Source organism: Pelodiscus sinensis, chromosome 1, assembly GCF_052426305.1.
Source record: "Pelodiscus sinensis isolate ZL-2025 chromosome 1, ASM5242630v1, whole genome shotgun sequence".
In the NCBI taxonomy this organism is placed as follows: Eukaryota; Metazoa; Chordata; order Testudines; family Trionychidae; genus Pelodiscus; species Pelodiscus sinensis.
In genome coordinates this window covers 161,697,958-161,720,006 of record NC_143052.1, presented here as the reverse complement: position 1 = coordinate 161,720,006, position 22,049 = coordinate 161,697,958, and the positions used below count along the sequence as shown (strand labels likewise).

Here is a 22,049-nt window from a genome sequence, read left to right as displayed (position 1 = left end):
TAAATAAAGAGAGTTTATATTTTTTAAAATACGTGTATTTTATTTGACATCAGGAAGGGGAGTTAGGGAGGGGTAAGTGGAAGGCAGGCAAGCAAGCAGGGACACCTGAGAACTGGCTGCTTGGGGGAGAGGGGGATGTCCCGTTAAGCACAGGCCTCAGATAGCCTCAGGCAACAGCCACACAAAGACACTCCTTACCTGATGCCCTAACCCTGACCTGGTTCCAGCTGGCCTTAACTCCAAATCAGTGTCCACTCAGTATGTAGACGCGTTATTTCGAAGTAACTTATTTAGAATTAACTATTTCGAAATAAGATATTTCGAAATAACGCTGTAGTGTAGACATACCCATAGTGAAAAAGATGTAAGATGAGACTTATTTTTTGCCCAAAGCCAGAAAGGGATTGCATGGCACAGCAGGGATTAGAACTCATACATTCTTGGACCCCTATCCCATTTTGAGACCACATCACTTGCCAGGTGGACTCTTCTGACTCTCAATATCTTGTTTCATATACAAAACTAACAACTATACATGACAGAGACGAGGTGGGTGATGTATCTGTTATTGAACCCAATTCTATTGGTGAGGGAGACAAGCTTTCAAACTTATACAGAGCTTACCCTCTTATATTGTGGGACTGACATGGCTACAACAACAACACTGCATACAAAATTGTGTGCGCCAGTCATCACTTGGCCACTTTACTATATATTCTGTGCTTTCCATGCCTTGTGTTTTCATTTTTAAGCTCTTTGGGACACAGATTTTAATCTTTCTGTGTCTGTACAACAGCTACCACATTTTGGGTGTTGCTATAGGATAACTAATAAAAAATAAGCATATTTACCTTATATGCATTTTTTAGATGATCATAATAGACTTCTTCAATGGCTTGGAAATATATCACTCCTTTTAATTTAGTTTCATGTTTGTCTATAAAAAAGAAAGAAACAATGTTTTGAACATTGAAAAAAAGAATGTACCATAACTCAATTTGCATGTTCAGTCAGTATTATTCAAAGATTGCAGGCTAGCACTATTGTTTGCAAAATACTCATTAGAATCGTTAGCCTGCCTTTTCAGTTGGATAACATGTTTACAGTAGATAAAATTGCACAGTTAAATACAGCGTTCACCTTAATATTTCAAAAGAGATCATTGTTCCCAAAACATTGCCACAAAACTGGCAAACTAACAATGACCTTTTCTCCCCAGATCATCTATGAAGATCAAATCTGGCACACAATTTGATGCTTCATTTTACTCAAAACAACATACGTATGGACATTCTCTCTATATAAAATAAGTTGTTCGCCCCCCACCAAAGCGTGGCCCTCTATGCACATTTTGCTTTAGATGTGAGTAACCATTCCTACGGTTTTGGAATAAATTTTCATGACAAAATGTTAATGTGTTTAGATGATGTTCAGTGATTAGACAATTTTTAAGTCTTTGTACTAGGAAAGTTCTATACAATTTTCAGGTAAAAAACTGCATTTTAGTCTTTGTACTAAATTATCAGTTTTGGGGTCAATCCTCTTTTTGCTCAGTACACCTGCAATCCTAAGGACACTATAGCTTTATGTTCAGCTATAGGCAATGTACTCTATATTTATGGCATCAATACTTACCTTGGGAAAAACTGAAATGTTGTTCAAGTCACAATGACAGTTTCAAATGCATACTAATATCTGCATTTGTTCTCAGCAGGTGAAAGGTTTTTATTTATTTTTGTTTGTGGGATCACGTCCTCGAGACATTATGAAACATTTTCTTTGATAATTGACATGACATTCCAGCAGTTGTGCTGAACTTGAAACTGGTAACTCTTAAAGTTACTGGTAACTCTTAAACTTGAAACTGGTAACACTTTTAAAAATTAGCACCAGATGAGAGTGCTATAATATTTGTTAAATACCTTGCTAATAAATAAACCAGACATTTAAAACAATAAACATGAATGTTTCCATTTAATTTTTCCACAACTAATATTGCAAACTATGCCAAAAATGGTATGGATATTTAATGAATAAGTACCAATTTTTCAAAAAGATAAAATGGATATTTTATAATATATTCCTCTATCACCAATCCTCAGCACCATTCTGTCTGCTACTTAGAAAATGGAACTGTTCTGTTTTGTATCATGTGTGGTTTTTTAATATATTACCACCTAGAGTAAGCCTCTGACTAATTTCTTTTACCGACAGAAGTTAAAACACTACAAATTATATTTCTGGGTCTATCCTAATTTTCGCATTCAGACTACATGGTACAGGTGTGTACAGTAACCCTGCAGCATTTTTGTATTTGCATCTATTTGTACATTTCCAGTATTTTAATTTAAAACTAGTTATGTAATAAAGCAATTTAGACTCTAATACAGGCAGTCCCCGACTTATGTCGGATCCGCAGTTACGAACGGGGCTTTTCTCGCCCCGGAGGACACGGACTGCGGGACCTCGCGGTCCCGCCGCCCGTGTACTCCGGGGCGAGAAAAGCTGCTCCGCATCTCCCTGGTCTGCAGACCAGGAAGACGCGGAACAAAGCCGCGGAGGGGCTCGGGCAGCAGGGCAGCCCAGGCGTGCCTGAACTGTCCCGCTGCCGGCTTCCCCCGAGGCTTTGCAAAGCCGCGGAGGGGCTGGGGCTGCCCGGGCCCCTCCGCGGCTTTGCAAAGCCTCGGGGGAAGCCGGCAGCGGGACAGCCCAGAAGCATCTTGCTTTGCTCCTCGTCTTCCTGGAGACCCCCCAGCAGACCAGGGAGACACGGAGCAAAGCTGGGGAGGATGCGGGCGGGACCGCGGCGCATCTCCGCGGTCCCACCGTCCGGGTTTCCCTGGTCTGCTGGGGGGCGCAGCTAGTGCGCCCCTCAGCAGACCAGGCTTTTCTCGCCTGGGGTAGAGCAGCTGGGGCTGCTGGGTTGGTCCTGCAGCGCCGCTCCTCGGCGCTACTGGACCAACCGGGCAGCACCCCAGCTGCTCTTCCCCAGGTGTCCCCAAGTCAGCCGCTGCTTAAACTGATCAGCGGCTGACTACAGGAAGCCCGAGGCAGAGTTGCTCTGCCCCGGGCTTTCTGGAATCAGCCACTGATCAGTTTCAGCAGCGGCTGACTTGGGGACACCTGGGGCAGAGCAGCTGGGGTGCTGCCCGGTTGGTCCCCGCAGCACCGCCCCTGCGGGGACCTACCCGGCAGCGCCCCAGCTGCTCTGTCTTAGGTGTCCAGATTCAGCTGCTGTTGAAATTGATCAGCGGCTGATTCCAGGCAGCCCAGGGCAGAGCAACTCTGCCTAGGGCTTCCTGTAGTCAGCCGCTGGTCAGTTTCAGCAGCGGCTGAATCTGGAAGCCAGTTCCGACTTACATACAAATTCAACTTAAGAACAAACCTACAGTCCCTATCTTGTACGTAACCCGGGGACTGCCTGTACTATCTTCAGAATTGGTGAGTAACAAAGGCAAGTGATTAATCTGATGTTTTAAAATAAGTTAACACGAATCAAGTTCTTATGAAGCCTATCAGAAAGTAGGCCACTAGTGAGGACTAGGCTGTGCCAAAGACAATTGTAACTGATTTCATTTTACAATTAACATACAACCATCATATTGTACAGTAGGAACCAGTCTTATTTTTCCTCCTCTGCCTTTTTCCTTCCCTTTGCTGCACTCATTTGTCTCATCCCAGATGGCAAATCTTTCAGAACAGGAAAAAGGAAAGACAGACAGTGTAAGTGTGGGTGGATGGTTTATGTGTATGCAAATAAAATAACCAGCAAAATGGAGCCTCTTTCTGACTGAGGACTCAAAATAGCTCCACAACACCACTGTAGTCAATAAAAACAATGAAGAAAATTGCATAAATGGCACCCAATGTAACAATAGGGCCTATGCAACAAATGCTGGCATGGGAATTCAATCCTGAATGAAGGAACATAACCTACCTGCATAATAAGAAAATGTTCTCTTGCTTCTGTCAAAAACAAACCATCGTTTTTTCCATGTTTTAATTTTCCCTCCCATTTTAATGAGAAAGCCCCGACAGGTTTTCTCCGTGAGTGAGATGTGGTAACAGGTCTCTATGTTGTGACCAGCTGTTTCAATGTGACCTCGTAGATCGAAGTCCTCCTTTCTGATGGGCAAGTAGCGAGTCAAAGGGCGGGCCTAATACAGAGCAAAAAGATACTTCATAAATCTTTCATCTTTTTTCTTTCTGTATGTGGTAAGCAGATAAAAAGTGTAAGTTGCACCCATGTTCAAACTATTAAGGTAGCAAAGATTAAATTTGTGAGTTGCAGCTTTGAATTTTATTAAAAGAACAGACACCTTTTTGCAATATGTACCTACATCAACTGTTGAATACTGGCATAAAAAAGATGAGGGTTTGCAGCAGAAAACACAAGTTTCTTAAAATCATTAATTAAACAAGAGCTCAAATAACAAGAGTTTTTTGCGGGATTAAAGCACAGATGTGTGTGTCAGAATCAATGAACTGCTCTGTATTTGTTTCCTTATTTATGCAACTTGTTAATGTTGTGTATATATACAACTTGTTAATGTTTTTCAAGTGCTATGACACACTTGAATGGAAGGTGCTATACAAGTGCAAAGTATAATTACTGTAATATCAGGATAAAGCCCGCATGCACAAGCATGAAAAACTAAACCGAATCAAATCCATAGTCAGTTTTACAAGAAGTTTTAATAACTGAAATACAGTTATTTCATGATCAGATTATACTTGATTTCTAGTCCATAGTCATCCAGCTGTATGCAATGCAATGCAAAAATGTTCAGCTCTATCTCAGAAACACAGGGAAGACATGACAGCAGACAGTGAGGCAGTACGGAGTAGGGATATTAAAATGCGTGTAATTTGCTAATCCTTTTTAACTACAGAAAATTTCAGTGGTTATACAGTAACACCTGAGGTGGCAGCCAGCTCCTCGGGAGCCAGTGTGCACCAAGAGTTGGCTTAAAAGCAGCATACACCAGCTCCTGCCTGCCACCTTCTTCCCGAGGAGCTGGCTGCTACCCCACACTGTTACCTCTGATACAGAGGCAGCAGTATGAGTCAGCAGTCAGCTCCTCGGGAGCTGGTGAATGCCAGGAGCCAGCTTTTAAACCAATTCCCCTCATGTACTGGCCCTGCCTGCCATCCCTGCTAGTGGGGCAGCAGGTTGGAGCCAACTTTTAAGCTGGCTCCCAGCAAATACCGGCTCATGCCTGCTGCCCCACTCCTGGGGAGCCAGCTGCTGCCTCTGGTTCCCTGGGAGCCATGTGTAACTATTTGGGTAACCGATAAGTTCATTCTTATTGGTTACCTGTTTAAACGGCTACACTCTTACATTCCTAGTATGGAGTGCTGACTATACTCAGCATAAGCTTTTCATCTGAACCATTTAGGACAGTTGAACAATTTATGCAAAGTGTTGTTGATATTGGGATTTGGTTAAGTGAGTTGGAGGAACAACCTGAAGTGAAAGAAATATGAACTTTCTCACCTGAGAGTATCTGATGTGACAGACTCACAATTAAAGGAACTTACAATCACTGCATCATTTACTGCTTCTAAATACAGTGTTGTTCTTTTATATTGTGTATATTTGGAATCCTCTGAAATTGAACATCACTGTACTGAACAAGCTGCGGGTAGCTTTGATTTCTGCAGAACATGCTGCTCTTTTTACTGCTCTTTAGCATTTAAATGTCAGGAAGCATTGAAAAGAAAAACCCAGAATCCTGGGTAAGCCACAGAAAAGCTTGTGTGTATGAACTGTTGCTTCTTTCATATAATATTGGCAAAATAAATTTTCATCACTCAATTGGTTTGAAGAAACTGCACCTAGGGTGTGTCTAGACTACATGCCTCCTTCGACGGAGGCATGTAGATTAGCCAGATCGGAAGAGGGAAATGAAGCCGCGATTAAAATAATCGCGGCTTCATTTAAATTTAAATGGCTGCCCCGATCTGCCGATCAGCTGTTTGTCGGCAGATCGGGGGAGTCTGGACGCGATGCCCCGACAAAGAAGCCTTTCTTCATCGACACAGGTAAGCCTGGTTTCACGAGGCTTACCTGTGTCGATGAAGAAAGGCTTCTTTGTCGGGGCATCGCGTCCAGACTCCCCCGATCTGCCGACAAACAGCTGATCGGCAGATCGGGGCAGCCATTTAAATTTAAATGAAGCCGCGATTATTTTAATCGCGGCTTCATTTCCCTCTTCCGATCTGGCTAATCTACATGCCTCCGTCGAAGGAGGCATGTAGTCTAGACACACCCCTAGAGGGGAAGGATGGAAATAGAAAAAAAGGTCTTCTGTTCTTTTCAACAAAACATTTGGAAGAGGACAAGTTACAACCTAAAATGTCCTATGTATAAACATAATTGGGTATTTTCACAAAGTTACTACTCTCAGAAATGTCCATTATTCAGCATACTTGTGATTCAGACTGTTCTGCTTTGAGTGGATTCAGTGACAAACTGCATAGGATTAATACAGTACATTTACAATGCCAGCATAAATGGGAGAGGATTCCTGTGTTAACATTTACTGATTTAGATTTAAATAACTAAAGAGACACCTATCCAAAGCCCCTAACAGATCATTTTAAAAAAGCTTATATGCTTTAAAATAATCAATTCAACAGGCACTCAAGCGGCTACTGAAACTCCTTTCCATCCCTTCATCATTGCGGGAAGCTTACCATATAACTGTTCCAGTGCATACATGGTAGGTAGTCAACAAACCTGTGCTCTTTGCTTCTCACGTATCTTAACTTCCTTTTCAATTAATTTTTGCCGCTGGCTAGTTTCTTCTTGTAATCTTTTCTCTAGTTGCTCTCTGCGACGTTTTTCTTCTTCCAGGGCTCGTCTTTTGGCTTCCATTTCCCGTTCCTAAATACCAAAATACACACAGAGTTTCAGCTATAGGCTATGTAAAACTACATTTGAGAAGCAAATAACCTAATCCCACCAAGAGGTCCTACAAGCCCCTCAGTAACTCTCAGGGACCCAAGAACATATGCAAGTGAACTGGGAAAGAAGATCAGAATCACATTTGAACTAGGGATGTAAGCGACTAGTCGACTATCGGATGAGCATATGCTTATTGGATAGTTGACTAGTGATTCGTGTAGTCACTTCCCCCCGCCCCTTGCTGCCTCTGTCAGAGAAGCAGTGTGAGTGGGGGGGGGGGAGAGAGGAGAACAGGATCCAGTCCTGGGGGGGACCAGCTTAAAAGCCAGTTCCCACCCTCAGCACCCTCTCCACAGGGGGTGGAGGGAGGAGCAGAGGTGTAGTGGTGGACCGGGTGCAAGCCGGGAATCAGCTGATTCAGCCTTTTAAATGTATTAAGAGCCTGGCGGCCCCAGAAGCTAACCCCACCATGGCTCTGCAGTTCCCCCCCACCCTTACCAACCCATCAATTAGTTGATTAAACGCCATTTCACATACCTAATTTGAACAAGTTTGTTTCAAACACATTTTCTCTAAAAAACCTGGCTGGCCCGGGGAGAGGGGGGGGGGGAGGCGGGGACCATGTCATAAAACCTGGAACGTTGCAAACAGTGATTTATTATTAGTTTACTATATAGAATATGATCTAAGGCAGGGGTCGGCAATGCTTTTTGATGAGGAGCCGCTCCAAGATTTTGGTAAGTGGTCAAAGGCCACACTTTCCAGTGCGGGGAGTGCAGAAGGGAACTTGGGGTAGGGAAATGGGGTGTAGGAGAGGGTATGGGGTCTGAGAGGGAATTTGGGTTAAGGAAGGGGTTGTGACCTGGGGCAGGGGATTGAGGTGCAGGATACGGAAGGGGGTAGGCGTGCAGTAGATTTTGGCCTGGGGGAGGGAAGTGGGCGATGCACTGTCTGTGAAAGACTGGTGACCTGGACAGGAGGGGTGCCGAGGATTTGGGTGATGATTTGGGGTAGGAAATTTGGGTGCAGGGACAGGGAGCGGGTAGCGGTACAGGAATGGATTTTGACCTGGCTGCTAGAGGTTTAGAAGAGGAGGCAGGGTCTGGGAGGGAGTAGTGACCTGGGGCAGGTGTGTGTGTGTGTTTGTGTGCAGAGGGTGGGGGGGGGGGGGATGACCTGGGACAGGGCATTTGGAAGCGGGGTGCCAGAAGCAGGCTCTGGCCAGAAGCCACTTATCTTAGGCAGTTTCCTGCCTGCTGCAGCCCCAGGGTGCTCAAAACAGCTGGAAGCTCCCTCCGTGTGCTGCACTGTGGAGTGTGTCCCTGGGAGGGGAGACTTTGCATGTTGCCCCCACCCTCAGACCAATCATCACAGCTCCAACTGGCCGATTTCCAGGGGCAGTCAGGGGCATAAGGGGTGCACGGCACTTAGAGGGAGCCATCATCCGATTTGAACATCCTCGGGGTGCAGCAGGCAGAGAGTCCGTCTTGAGGTCTTGGCAGGGCAAGCTGTGGACCGGATCCAAAGGCTTGGCAGGCTGGATCCAGCCCGCAGGCCGTATTGTGCCTACCCCTGATCTAAGGCAACAGTGAAGTTTTTAAGGGGAAACATGGTGTATTGCCTGGACCAATAGAGAACAGAAACAGCATTGTAGTCTACCACACCATTTGAGTACAAAACAGTTCTTGCAATAAAATAAATAAAATCCATAGTCACGTTATGCTATGGTAATTGTGCTGACACTGTGGCAGCAGGAATGTTTCTAATCTCACTATTCCCCCTCCCTCCCGCCCCAGTTGTCCCACCACCTGGAGAGAATCTACTTGAAGCAGAGTGCTCTATATAGACAGTCCTTCTAGGTTTACCTGGGACTGACTGTATGTGCTTCCTCATCTGTTATTTGACTGATTCTGAGGGAAACTCACTGTCAGAGCATTTATATTTTCTCATAAGTGGGTCAAAATATATGCCTGAATGCAAAAACCACCTAGCTTCTGTAATATGAAATGAAATATCACTTCTTATCAAACATTTTGCAGACTGGGGTTTAATTGTAGTCAACATTAGGAGACTGAAATAGGACTGTAGGTCTTTTGAGCCCAATGTAAATGTAAATAAATATAACTAACTCTATAATGTCAGTTCTAAAGTGCAGTATTTGTTTCATAGCTAAAGCAGATTTTGTTTTCACATTTTATTCTCCGCTCATGAGTCACTTTAAAATTTGAAACTAGGGACTGATTTTATTTTGAGCCATCTAAATCCATTACCTGAAGTCCAGGAGTAGGGACTGGTTTATATTACTAGCAGATTAGTGCTGTGCCAATTGAGAAAGTTTGCTTCAGTTCCAGGGGCTAGTATCTTGGCTCTTGGACTAGTAGAATATAAGTATCCCCAAAAAGGTGGGGGTGGTAAGCAAATACTATTCATCAGATATCCCTCTAACAGATGAAGGAGCAATATTGATCAGCTCTTGAAGGATTTCTGTCCACGTCAGCCACAGAAATGGTACTGTTGCACAAAGCATCAGGAATGGTAGGATTCCAGTGGGATAAAGTGCAAAGTAGAAAATGAATACTTTAGGGTTGCTTTAGGCAGTTACAATTTAAAAATGGCTAAATGAAATGTGTATTATCTGAACAAATTGCCAGCTATTAGCCTATATAAAATGAATCTTTAGATTACCCTGGATTCAAGAAGTCGTGTCTTTTCAGCATGGGCTTGTTTCAGAAGTCTCTCCATTTCTTCTATCCTGGCAACATTTGAAGTGCTGGCACTATATGAATTTAAAAAAAAAAACAACCTCAAAACTATATTTTCCAGACTACTCTGGATAATTTAATTTGATAAAAAAATCAGATCCAGTTAAATACATCTAGTTCCAAACAATGTTCCCTCAAAATTTTTCCATCTATGTGCAGAATAAATGTTATTATGTGCACCCAGGCATTTGCAGATGTGCACCACCAATAGAAATACATGCTGCAGGCTATGGACATCTGTGGGCCCTCTGCTAATCAGCTGAGCAGCATTTGAATCTCTCCTGGGTGGTCACCAACGCGCACAACTTACAGAGAATACTGGTCCCAAGTACAAACAGTGTAGTAAGCATAATATACTCTCAACAAATACAGTCTCTTATCCAGAGCTATGCAAAAATACAGACCTGATAGTCTAAAGATAACTTCGTGAGTTCAAAAGAAATAAACAAATAGCCACCCAAATTAACTTTATCTAGTGAGAAATCATTTGATCCATAGGAATAGTGTGTACATTTGTGTGTAAATAACATTTAGAAATTAGGCTAAAATTGCCAAAATAACCTGAAGGAGTTAGACATTCAAATCCCAGTGAAATTCAACAGGATCTAGGCACCTAACTCTATTAGACAACTTTGAAAATCCCAGCTTTCAGCTTCTATTTGCAAGCAGGTCTATGTAGGGTTGCCAGGTGTCTGGTATTGACACGGAAAGTCCGGTATTTTCGCCTCCTGTCCGGTAAAAAAAATTTCAGAAAATACTGGACACCTAAACTGTCCGGTATTTTCTGATTTTTTTTTCCTGGCCAGCAGGCAAAAGTACCAGATACCTGGCAACCCTATCGCTCAGGGCTGGGCCCCGACACCCCAGGCCTCCATGCTTACCTGGTTCTGCAGGGAAGCTAAGTTCTGGCTTGAACAACACCACAAAATAGGCACCAGCAAAAAGCCTAAAGACTAAGGGGAAGCAAAGCCTTCCCTGGGTCTTAGTGTTCAACCGCTCCACTGTTCCTATGCCTATTCTAACTCTGCACTCACTCTAAAAGGGGCCATGCTGTTTTAATATTTATTTCTTTATTGCTTAATAAGTCTCGGATTCCTTTTTTTTTGCTCAACAACTTTGGTCTCCCCTCCTCCCCCCAACAGAATTTTTTCCCCGGTGTGTTTTTTTTTGGTGGGGGGTCGGGGGGCGGTATTTTTGGTTCAACCATCTGGTAACCCTAGGTCTATGGGTAGTTAGGTGCACAATGTCTCTGTTAAAGCGAATCACAGCACAGTAAGTAAATTATGGATGTAAAATCCCAATTAATTAATTAACTGGTTAAATACTAGTTAATATTATTAAGTAACTGATTAAGCCAGGACACAAGCGTGGAAGGTTGTTGCTGCCTGCTTCCCCCTACTCTCACGGGGGTAGGCTACTGGCTCCCAAACACTGCACAGAGCTGTTCCCAAGCAACTGGTTAACCATTCACATTCCTAAAGTCAATCATAGCAAAAAGCCAGATTTAAATTCTATTACTACACTAAATTGTACTGTGCAACAGTATTTCTGAGGCACTGCTCAACCTGAGTGCAGCTATCACACTCTGGCCCATCTGTGAGCTTCCCTACATCAACAAACATTAGAAAGAAAAGTTTAAAATCAAATTGCCAATAATACGTAACACCACATAATAAAACTATGTTGTAATTGTGGTAGAAATGTAGTCCTCTGAACTGTCATTTATGCTTAAATTCGACACTTTACACGGAAATTTGAATAAAGACGCTAATTATCTTACCCATTACAAAGACAGCTTCCCCAATTATCACCTCTAATATCATTAGCTCACAGACATTTACCTCCCTCCCTTCCCTCCCCCCCTCCCCGATCCCTCTTCTGTTCTGAAATTTGATTTGTCCTTTTCATGTGTGTTCATTTTTTTTAATTGTATCCTTTGGTATATATGGATGTGACAATTTTCTTCCACTATTTGATCTGAGGAAGTGGGTCTGGCCCACGAAAGCTCATCACCTATTAAACCATCTTGTTAGTCTTTAAAGTGCTACACAGTCCTGTTTTTTATGTTGTAATTGGAGCAACATTTCCAGCTTTGAAAACACAAACTTCTGTTAGGCCTCTATATGTATCTCCTACATTACAATTTGCTGCTATAAACAAAACAAGAGGATTGCAGCAAATATTGATCCTCAATATCTATTTCCAACAACTAAACAACGTCTCCATTACATTTAAATTGGTAAATACTATACTGATATAAGGGTACTATTCCTCAAACTGCTCCATAACATTAGTAAAGTCCCCTAGCACTGTAACAATGGAAGAAGAGTGCAATGGGCTGGTACTCACATTTTTTCCTTTACAGGAAACAGATGCTCAACAAAACACAATATGGCATCCAAAAATCTTTCCTCAGGTTCAGATTAAGTTTGAATTCTGTGACACTGCTGTATTTCATTGACAGTAATCTGATACTTTCCCAGACAGGAAATTTGGCAGAAATCAAAGTGCTACCACCACAATGGGATACTTAGAAGAAAAGGTTGTCAACATTCTGTTTTCAGACCCCCAGCTACTGTGTATTTTTGTTTTTAAATAAATAAAAGACTTTTTATCTCTAGTGGTTAAATTAATATGATCCTAAAACAAGAGAAGCATAGCCTATGGCTTGGAACCAAGAACTCTTTTTTAAATTCTGATTTGGAGAGGAAAGACTGCTAGCATGATTGCCAAGAGATCCCAACAGTTCAAAAATACAAGCTCCCTAATGAGTTTAACACATTAGACACAGATCATGGACTAGACAATACGTATCCTATGTAAGAAATCAACAGGGAGACAGCTTTGTGCTAAAAACATTAACACATGCAGAAAATCAATTCCTCACTAAATTTTAATCCCAACTGTGACACTGAATCTCTATGTAACCTTAAACAAGTTATTTAACCTCTCCATACTTTAATTTCCCTCTTGCAAAACTAAATTTGATATGAGAATTAGTTAAAATTATTTGAAGATGAAAAGCACTATCCAAGAGCTAAATAATATTTCTGTACAATTCTTGCAGATTTTTTTACCCAGTTGGTAAAAGTCCTATCTTCACTTTCTCCCCTTAAGTAGAAATATTATAGGAATATAAAGCTTTCAACATTTACAACATGTTCTTTTATACCAGTTTCCATTATGGAAAAAAATGAGACATTAATATTTACCTGGAAATATTATCAGGTGAACATGCAGATATGCTGGTCTCCATACTGTCAGAACTATCTAAGCTTAATGTATCAAATGCATAGTCCTTGTAGTTATGATCAGGATAATGGAAGCTATTCAAATACACATTAGATTCAGATGCAGTTCTGCTGTAGAATTCAGGAGATTTCTGCCTTTGTTCTTCACATATATGTTGATGATTATACCCTAAAGAGTACATTCAAAAAGAAAAGAAATGTGAGCTTACCTAATTTTTAGACTTAAAATTATCTTAACTAAAAAGTCAATGTTCAGAAATAGCTGCAGAATTATTTTGATTGCCCTCTTATACTATAGTTTTACTGTGACCAAATTTGTAGTGTTCTGAAGAATTTAATAGAATAATCATCAGTTTACTGGTTTTACTTGTGACTGACACCAAAGAATTCAATTTCATCACCTGTGGAATTAGTTTGTTGGCTAAAGTTGCAAAAAACTAAAACTAAGATGTGACAGATATTGCAACCCTTTAGAGTATCTTTGGGGGAGACTACTGTATTAAATTATGAATGGCTTATGTGTAACTGTGTATCACTCCTTGGAAGAAGGTTACCACAGCTTCTTCAAGAAAAGAAACAAGTTGGGAGTGGTAAGATGGGCTGCTGAGACTAAATAGTTCCAGAAGTGCTATGCTCTGGGGTGTCTTGCATATGCTGATTCAAACAGGGTTTTCTACAGACTCAAAAAAAGAACTTGTGGTATAAAAAGCTGAGTTTAAACATATTTGTGTCTTCCTTTTGATTCAGCAAAGAGGCAGGAGATAACCGAGTGCACTTCCAACACTTGCTGAAATTTTAAAGACTTTGACCTACCGCGGCCTCAGGTAGATTTGTTCTTTTATTATATTGTGTCTGTAATGCTTAAGGTAGAGCTGTGATGTGATTGCTTAGATAGAGCTGTGTGGTAACTTGTACCTGCTGGCAATGCAGAAAGAACGGTTACTTACCTGTTACTGTTGTTCTTCGAGATGTGTTGCTCATGTCCGTTCGAATTAGGTGTGCGCACCACGTGCACCATGTCTTCCGGAACGTTTTCCCTAGCAGTACCCATAGCGCCGGCAGGGCGCCCCCTGGAGTGGCACTGCCATGGCGGGGCATAAGTACCCCTGCTGGCGCTGCCCCACCTCAGTTCCTTCTTGACAGATGCTCCAATGAAGGGGAGGTGGAGGGGAATCAAATGGACATGAGAAACACATCTCGAAGAACAATAGTTACAGGTAAGTAACCGTTCTTTTCTTCTTCGAGTGGTTGCTCATGTCATTCGAATTAGGTGACTTCCAAGCCAATCCCACTTCAAGGAGGAGGGGTCGGAGCACTCAGAAAGAGAAGTCCACGAAAGTTGAACAATCCAAACATATTTATTCAACTAACCTAACACAGAAAAAACTATAGAAAAGTGCAATGTGGTACAGATTAAACATACATATTTACAATACAGAGCTGAGGACCGCAGAGCCCAACCCTGCGTCCTCCCTAGCCTGCTGTGCCAGCGCGTAGTGCGCCATAAAGGTATGGAGCGATGACCATGTGGCCGCCCTGCAGATTTCAGTGATTGGAACATGCGCCCCAAAAGCTACAGAGGACGCCTGCGCCCTGGTGGAATGTGCTGTAACCCAGGGCGGGACCTTCCTGGCCAAGGCATAATACTCCCTGATACACCCTGCGACCCAACTGGACAACCTCTGGGTCGATATGGGAAGCCCTTTCATTCTGTCAGCGACAGCAATAAACAATTGTGTGGATTTGCAAAAGGGTTTAGTCCTATCAATATAAAAGGCTAGCGCACCTTAGGGGAGGTGTGGGGCTTTGGAAAGAAAACCGGGAGGTAAATTTCTTGGGACGAGCGGAACGGTGACACCACCTTGGGGAGAAAGGCCAGGTGAAGGCGGAGATTCACATTATTGTCAGAAAACACTAGGTAGGGCGGGTTTACAGTTAACGCCCTCAGTTCGGAGACCCTGCGAGCCAAAATAATGGCCACGATGAATGCAACCTTCATAGAGATGTGTTTCAAAGAACACGTGGCTAGGGGGGCGACACAAGTCTAGACAAAACGAGGTTGAGGTCCCAAGCGGGGAGAGGGAGTCTAACCGAGGGATACAACTTATCCAAACCCTTAAGGAACCTTTTGACCACAGGGTCAGAAAACAGAGACTCCTGCCGAACCAACATGGAAGGAGAGAGATGCCACATGGACTTTGATAGAGGAGGTAGAGAGGCCACTGAACCTAAGTTCAAAGAGGTAGTCCAGAATGGACAGGACAGGTGCACAGGACGGATGCACTCCCATTCTGGACGCCCAAGACGAGAACCGCCACCACTTGGCTGCGTACGACCGCCTGGTAGACAGTTTCCTACTACTTAGGAGCTCCATCTGTAGCTCCTGGGAACTTTCCCTTTCCGGTTGGGTCAGCCACGGATAAACCAGGCCATCAGGTGGAGAGAGCTGAGATTCGGGTGAACCATGGTCCCCCCGTCCCAAGGTTGGGTCAGGAGATCCCAAACTGGCGGGAGCGTTATAGGCTCCTCACTGAGCATGTCCACCAGGATAGGGAACCAGAATTGCTTGGGCCACCGAGGGGCTATCAGGATGACCGTGGACCTGAAGGTCTTGACCCTGGTCAGAACTCTGGGAATTAGGGGAAATGGAGGGAAAGCATAGAGGATGCCCGCCGGCCACGGCACCATCATGGCATCCCGCCTGGAGTGTTCCCCCAGCCCCAACAGGGAGCAGTAACTGCGGCACTTGGTATTGTGTGCTGAGGCAAACAGGTCTAGTAGGGGACAACCCCACCAGTGGAAGATCTGACGAAGGGCTGAATCCTTGAAAGACCATTCGTGGGCTCCGAAGGACATGCTCAGAGCATCGGCCAGCAAGTTTTTGCACCCTGGCAGGTACTCCGCCTGCAAAACTATGTCGTGTTCTATGCACAGGTCCCAGAGGCATAGAGCCTTGCAGCAGAGGGGAGGCAACCGGGCTCCCCCCTGCCTGTTGAAGTAAAACACAGCTGCTGTGTTGTCCAGGCGGACCAGGACAGAGCGGCGAGAGAGCTTTGACAGGAAGGTCTCGCAGGCTCTCCTGACTGCCCTGAGCTCCCGGACATTTATGTGCAGAGCCCGCTCTGCAGGGGACCATAAACCCTGGGTCCTGTGACACCCCAGGTGTGCTCCCCAACCCAGGTCGGAAGCATCTGTGACCAGTGTGAGGGGGGAGGTACAGTGAATGGAACCCCACTGCACACCACCGCCTCCTGGGTCCACCATTGTAAGGAGGCTATCACCTCCGGAGGCACTGTGAGAACCGTGTCCCAGAGACCCCTGGACTGGTTGAATGCCCTCGCCAACCAGGCCTGCAGAGGCCTGAGCCTCATTCGACCATGGCGTACCACATACGTACATGCTGCCATGTGTCCCAGCAACCTCAAGCAGACCCGAGAGGTCGTGATAGGGAACCGAGTTAACTCGGAGACCATCTCCACTATGGACAGAAACCTGGTTCTGGGGAGGAGTGCTCTCGCCACCCTGGCGTCCAGGAGGGCACTTACGAATTTGAGGTGCTGGGAGGGAGTCAACGATGACTTCTCCTCGTTTAGCATGAGTCCCAACCTTACGAAGAGGACCCTTGTGAGGGAAACATGGGCCTCCACTTGTTCGTAGGAATGACCACGAATCAGCCAGTTGTCTAGGTACTGAAAAACGTGTACCCCTTTTTTGCGGAGGAACGCCGCTACGGCTGCCATGCATTTTGTAAAGTCCCTGGGTGCTGATTAAAGGCCAAATGGGAGCACTGTAAATTGGAAGTGGCATCGGGAAACAATAAAATGGAGAAACCTCCTGTGGCTGGGTCTTATTTCCACATGGAAGTAAGCATCCTTGAGATCGAGAGTTGCATACCAGTCTCCTAACTGTAAAACCAGGATGACAGAAGCCAGGGTTACCATTCTGAACTTGGACTTCATGACCTCCTTGTTGAGGTCACTGAGATCTAAGATGAAACGAACCCTGCCCTTGGGTTTCGGGACAATGAAATACTGGGAATAAAACCCTTTGCCCTCCAGATGTGAAGGGACCCTCTCCACAGCTCCCTTTTCGAGGAGCGCCAACACCTCCTGGCGAAGGGTACGTTCATGAGAGGTGTCCCTGAAAAGGGACGGGGTGGGCGGAGTGGAAGGGGGCGAGCCCAGGAAGGGAATGGTATAGCCACTTCTGACTATTTTTAGAACCCAGGTGTTGGTCGAGATTTCTGCCCAGGCGTGGGCAAACCAGGATAACCTGGCCCCAAACAGGGGGCCAGAGTGGAAGGCTGGTGCGCGACTCTCTAGCAGCCCATCAAAACTGGTGTTTGGGTTGCTGAGAGGGGCCTTGACCAACCCCCCGGGGGTTGTCCCCTCTTGGGCGTCATTGACAACCCCTTGCGGAGGTCGGCATCTCCAGTAATCCCCACAGGGGACCTGGGACTGCGTTCTCCCCTGAGGTAGGGCAGCGCTGGCAGGGGTACTTGTCGCCACTCCAGAGGGCTCCCAGCCGGCGCTACAGGTACCGCTAGGGAAAACGCTCCAGAAGACGCGGTGCACGCGGTGCGCACACCTAATTCGAATGGACATGAGCAACCACTCGAAGAAGAATTCATAGCCCTCAGAGAGAAAACAATGCACAAATGCTGGCCATTAGACAGACTGGTTTCCTGACATAGTGTAGTCAGGGGCCTGAGAAGCCTTATAACTGCCAGTTAGAAGGGAGTGGGTCATGGGTGCCCAACCAGACACAGGTGGCAGGTAGAAGCCCGAGACCTGAGTTGGTACTATTGGATTGAGACATGGGAGGGGGTGGGATGGGAGCCTTTAGGGCTGCCAATTTACATTTGATGCATTCTTGGAGGCTTCATCACATAATATAATCTCTAATTCCTGGAGACTCAAGGACAGTCCTGGAGGGTTGGCAAACCTATATAGGCACAGTCAGGCCTGCCGACAGTAATTTTTAATGCAGGTTGAAACTTTCTAATCTAACACTCTCTGGTCCAACAACAGCTGTGGTTTGGCATGATTTTAATTGGCTGGATGTCCATTTATCATGGGTATGGCCAAGTTTCCTGTGGTTCCATAAAATTTGTTTATAGCCCCCAGTACCGGCTCTCAAATATTCTGTGCTGTTATTTAGCTCTAATTTAACCCTACATGTCTTCTAAGAGCCCAGTAAGCAGTGGAAGAGTTGGTAATGCTGCTAGACAATATTGACCTCCCATGATTTGACAGATTCTCTGGTTTGGCACTGGTCATGTCCCGAGGGTGCCAGATTAAAGAGTTTCATCCTGTAACATATTTTCTTCCTCTTGCTCTGTATCTGAACATGAGCTGGTTTGGATCTGGGATAGTTTCTGTGGCATGATAATTGGAAGTATTCCATTTTAGAGCAAACTACTGCCCTTGCAGATTCATCTAAAAAGAGCTACAGCGTATTCAAAATGTATCTGATAGTGCATGGCTCACACCAAACTACACATGGTACTACTTTATTAAGGAAAGAATGTACTACACACACCGCCAAGACAACATACATTATTTCCTCATTTATGTCAGCTATTGAATGTTTTCCTATATACAAATAAAACTGATTTCCAAGATACTAATAGCATTGCACTTGTCATTCAAGAAGATACTAGATTTCAATGGAAATTCAACTGAATTAGTCAGTGGGGGAGAAAAAAAATGACAAGCAAACACATACACTTCCTCTTAGATGGATAATAATTAATACCAGCCTCTATAACAGATGTTACAGATTTGTATGTATAGCTTGCTTTTAATAATTATTATGACTAATGTTGCTATATGATATTTCCAACATTTGATAAAATTACCTTTAATGGTTGTACCTTTGGAATGACTAAGTGCTCCTTTAAAAGGGTTTTCAATTATTCATTATGAAAAGAAAAGGAAACACAAATTACTGAAAGAAGAAATATTATTCGAATAGGTCCAATTTTATTAGTTTAAATTGCTAAAATCTTTAATTTTAACTTAAACATTTCCTATATTTCATTAAAATAACAAACCCTATTTTTTTATATACAGAATATAAAACATACATGAAACGTCGGAATCTTGTTGAGCATGAAAGGAATTTTAAACTTTCTTATGAGAATGCTTTCTTTCACCTATGGTTATCTTCTACCCCCTTCACACACAGAAAGAATTTAATATTCATGACGGGCATGAAAATTCACAAAATTATTTTAAAATGGCATGCAGCAAAAAGTATAATTTACAACTATGAACACACATTGTAAGAAGTAGTGTGTTATTTTCTTTTTCTGTGAAGAAAAGTTACACTATTATAATAAGGTTTTTTTAAAATTATCTTTTAATTGAATTTAAGCTGATATAACTCATTGACAAACAACAATATCTCTTCCTAAATACAGGTGTAGGTCATATGTTCAGATACAGAAAAAAATAATACCAAGTTGTCTTTTTCTAGTTGTACCTTAGGAGACAAGCCGTTTACTTGAGTCTCAGTGCTACCATAACTCATCATCAGCTTTCCAAAGGCACCAAAATACAGGCAGGATACTTACATCGGATCCGTACTTACGAACGGGGCTTTTCTCGCCCCGGAGCTCGCGGGCGGCGGGACCACCCAGAGCGCAGCGGTCCCGCCACTGCGTCCTCCGGAGCGAGAAAAGCTGCTCCGGGTCTCCCTGGTGTGCTGGGGGGGACTCCCCAGCATAGCAGGGAGACCCGAGCAAAGCCGCACTGGCGGCGGGGTCCCCCGCCTCTGCGGCTTTGCTCCAGGGCAAAGGAGCAAAGCCGCCTGTGCAGCTTTGCTCGGGTCTCCCTGGTGTGCTGGGGGGGACTCCCCCCCCCCCCCCAGCACAGCAGGGAGACAGGAGCAAAGCCGCAGAGGTGGGGGACCCCGCCGCCTGTGCAGCTTTGCTCCGGGGCAAAAGAGCAAAGCCGCATGGGCAGCGGGGTCCCGCCGCCTGTGCGGCTTTGATCGGGTCTCCCTGCTGTGCTCGGGGGGACTCCCCCAGCACAGCAGGGAGACAGGAGCAAAGCCGCAGAGGCGGCAGGACCTCTGTGCCTCCGCGGCTTTGCTCGGGTCTCCCTGGTCTGCTGGCGGGGGAGGGGGCACAGCTAGTGCACCCCCTCTCTTCCCCCAGCAGACCAGGCTTTTGTTGCGGGACGCCTGGGGTAGAGCAGCTGGGGTGCTGCCGGGTTGGTCCTGCGGGGACCTACCCGGCAGTGCCCCGCTGTTCTGTCCCAGGAGTCCAGATTCAGCCGCTGTTGAAACTGATCAGTGGCTGATTCCAGGAAGCTGGGGGCAGAGCAACTCTGCCTAGGGCTTCCTGTAGTCAGCCGCTGATCAGTTTCAGCAGCGGCTGAATCTGGAGCCAGTTCCGACTTACATACAAATTCAACTTAAGAACAAACCTATAGTCCCTATCTGGTACGTAACCCGGGGACTGCCTGTACAACCTTCCTACATACATTACAGCCATTCAGTGCTTATAATCCAGAATCTTTTTGTGAACAGATATACTCAAGATACATCCCCCTGATACTGAAGTCAGGACAATAACCAAAGAATCTAAAATAGCCTTTGATGAGGGAGCAATAAGAACTTCAATCTTATAATGTAGTTATTTAAAACAAAATAAAATAAAAATTTGAAGATAGGGTCATGAAAGATATGTCTAGGATCAAAAGTCAAGCAAGAAATATATACTATAAAAAAGCATCTATTGCTTACAACCATTTTGGCAATTAAGTTGCTCAGCCATTTATTATTAAAAATAGTAAGCTGCTATTAAAAACAGTAAGTTCCTAGTAACATGTCACTGCAGTATTCTGCCCCTTTCCTATTGCTTATTTGGGGCTCACAAAAAATTCCTATGACATAAGAGAAAACTTTGATATAATAAAAAGAGCAAAATTAAGGTTTTTTTTAAAGCAATAAGAACAAAATTGATTTTAGTAATGGTGCAGTTAAGTCAAAGAATGCATACACAAACAACAAAACCAGTTCGTTAAACACACCAAGACCAACAGTTGTTATAGTTCCACAAGTCTATTAACACTGAATAATAGTGAGGTCATAGCTATTAACTCAAGCTGTTTTCAAAGGGAACACTGTCAAGTACTTTAAAAAAATCTTTTTTTTTTAAACTCTGTCTCCTTTACCATCTTCAAATGTTAAAAGTAACATCTCTTTTCTTAGTTTTTATTTTGTTTTATTTGCATGTATGCAAACACCTCAGCCTCTGAACCACTTGTGTGGAAGGTATGCCAATATAACCTTGGCTTTACTTTCCTGTCATCAAACACAAATCAGCCCATCTATGTGAACACAGTTATTATTTGTGACCCACTTATTAACTGGAGACACAGAGCGAAAATATTAGGCTAATGGATAGGCAGTGGCTCTGCAGGCAGGAGAACTTTTTAGGTACCAGTGTTGGGTTGTGTGTTTATTTTGAAAAGCAATTTTTTAAAAAAGTGGTAATCTGTGGAAGCCTATTATATTGCAACTTGAAAATATACTAAGATTTTGGTCATAAACTTGACAGTGTCTCTCTAATCAATGACGTCAACAAAACACCTCAAGGATACACACACAGACAGAGAAAAGTGTGTTCTCATACCTTTTTTGGCTTTTCCTGAATTTGGTAAGAAGAAGAATAAAAATAAAATCATATTGTATCCATTTAGGAGCTTTGTTCCCCTTTTTTTAAAAAAAAACAGTGTCCATTATTTTAAAGTAGAATAAGTCATGTGCCAAGATCTTGCTCTTACAAGAGTGCTGAAACTACATCCATATTGTATATACAACTTTGAGAGTGCCTAACTATCATAATAGAAATCAGAGCTGAAAAGGACCAGCTTCATTATCTTGGCCACACCCTAGAAACTGGTGCTTCCTACACAGCATGTTTTCCAGTGCTGTCTCTTGTCTTTTTAATTCACAAGCAGTGCAATTTCTAATACATCCTTTGAGAGATCACTCCACAAATCAGCTCGATTCAGTTACTGAAACAAGTCTCGCATTCCTACTTTAATGGCTTTTTAGCCAAGCTACCCAATAGAGGCACCCTACTGGAGTCCCATTGAAGTTGAATAGGCTCAA

General features: G+C 43.8%; 1 protein-coding gene across 13 annotated transcripts in view; it reads right to left on the bottom strand.

Moving 5' to 3' along the window:
* Nucleotides 1-22,049, bottom strand: part of PHLDB2 (pleckstrin homology like domain family B member 2) — a 96,654-nt gene that overhangs the window by 4,456 nt on the left and 70,149 nt on the right. For 8 of the 13 annotated variants that reach the window (XM_075908491.2, XM_075908494.2, XM_075908490.2 and 5 more), the window contains 7 exons: nt 21,568-21,582; nt 18,784-18,819; nt 12,885-13,092; nt 9,596-9,686; nt 6,743-6,889; nt 3,938-4,157; nt 852-937 (listed from right to left, as the gene is read on the bottom strand). In XM_075908491.2, the coding sequence (XP_075764606.2) occupies nt 852-937; nt 3,938-4,157; nt 6,743-6,889; nt 9,596-9,686; nt 12,885-13,092; nt 18,784-18,819; nt 21,568-21,582 (803 nt within the window). The remainder of the gene's footprint in view (nt 1-851; nt 938-3,937; nt 4,158-6,742; nt 6,890-9,595; nt 9,687-12,884; nt 13,093-18,783; nt 18,820-21,567; nt 21,583-22,049) is intronic. The other 5 variants (XM_075908493.2, XM_075908501.2, XM_075908498.2 and 2 more) reach the window with 2 other exon arrangements.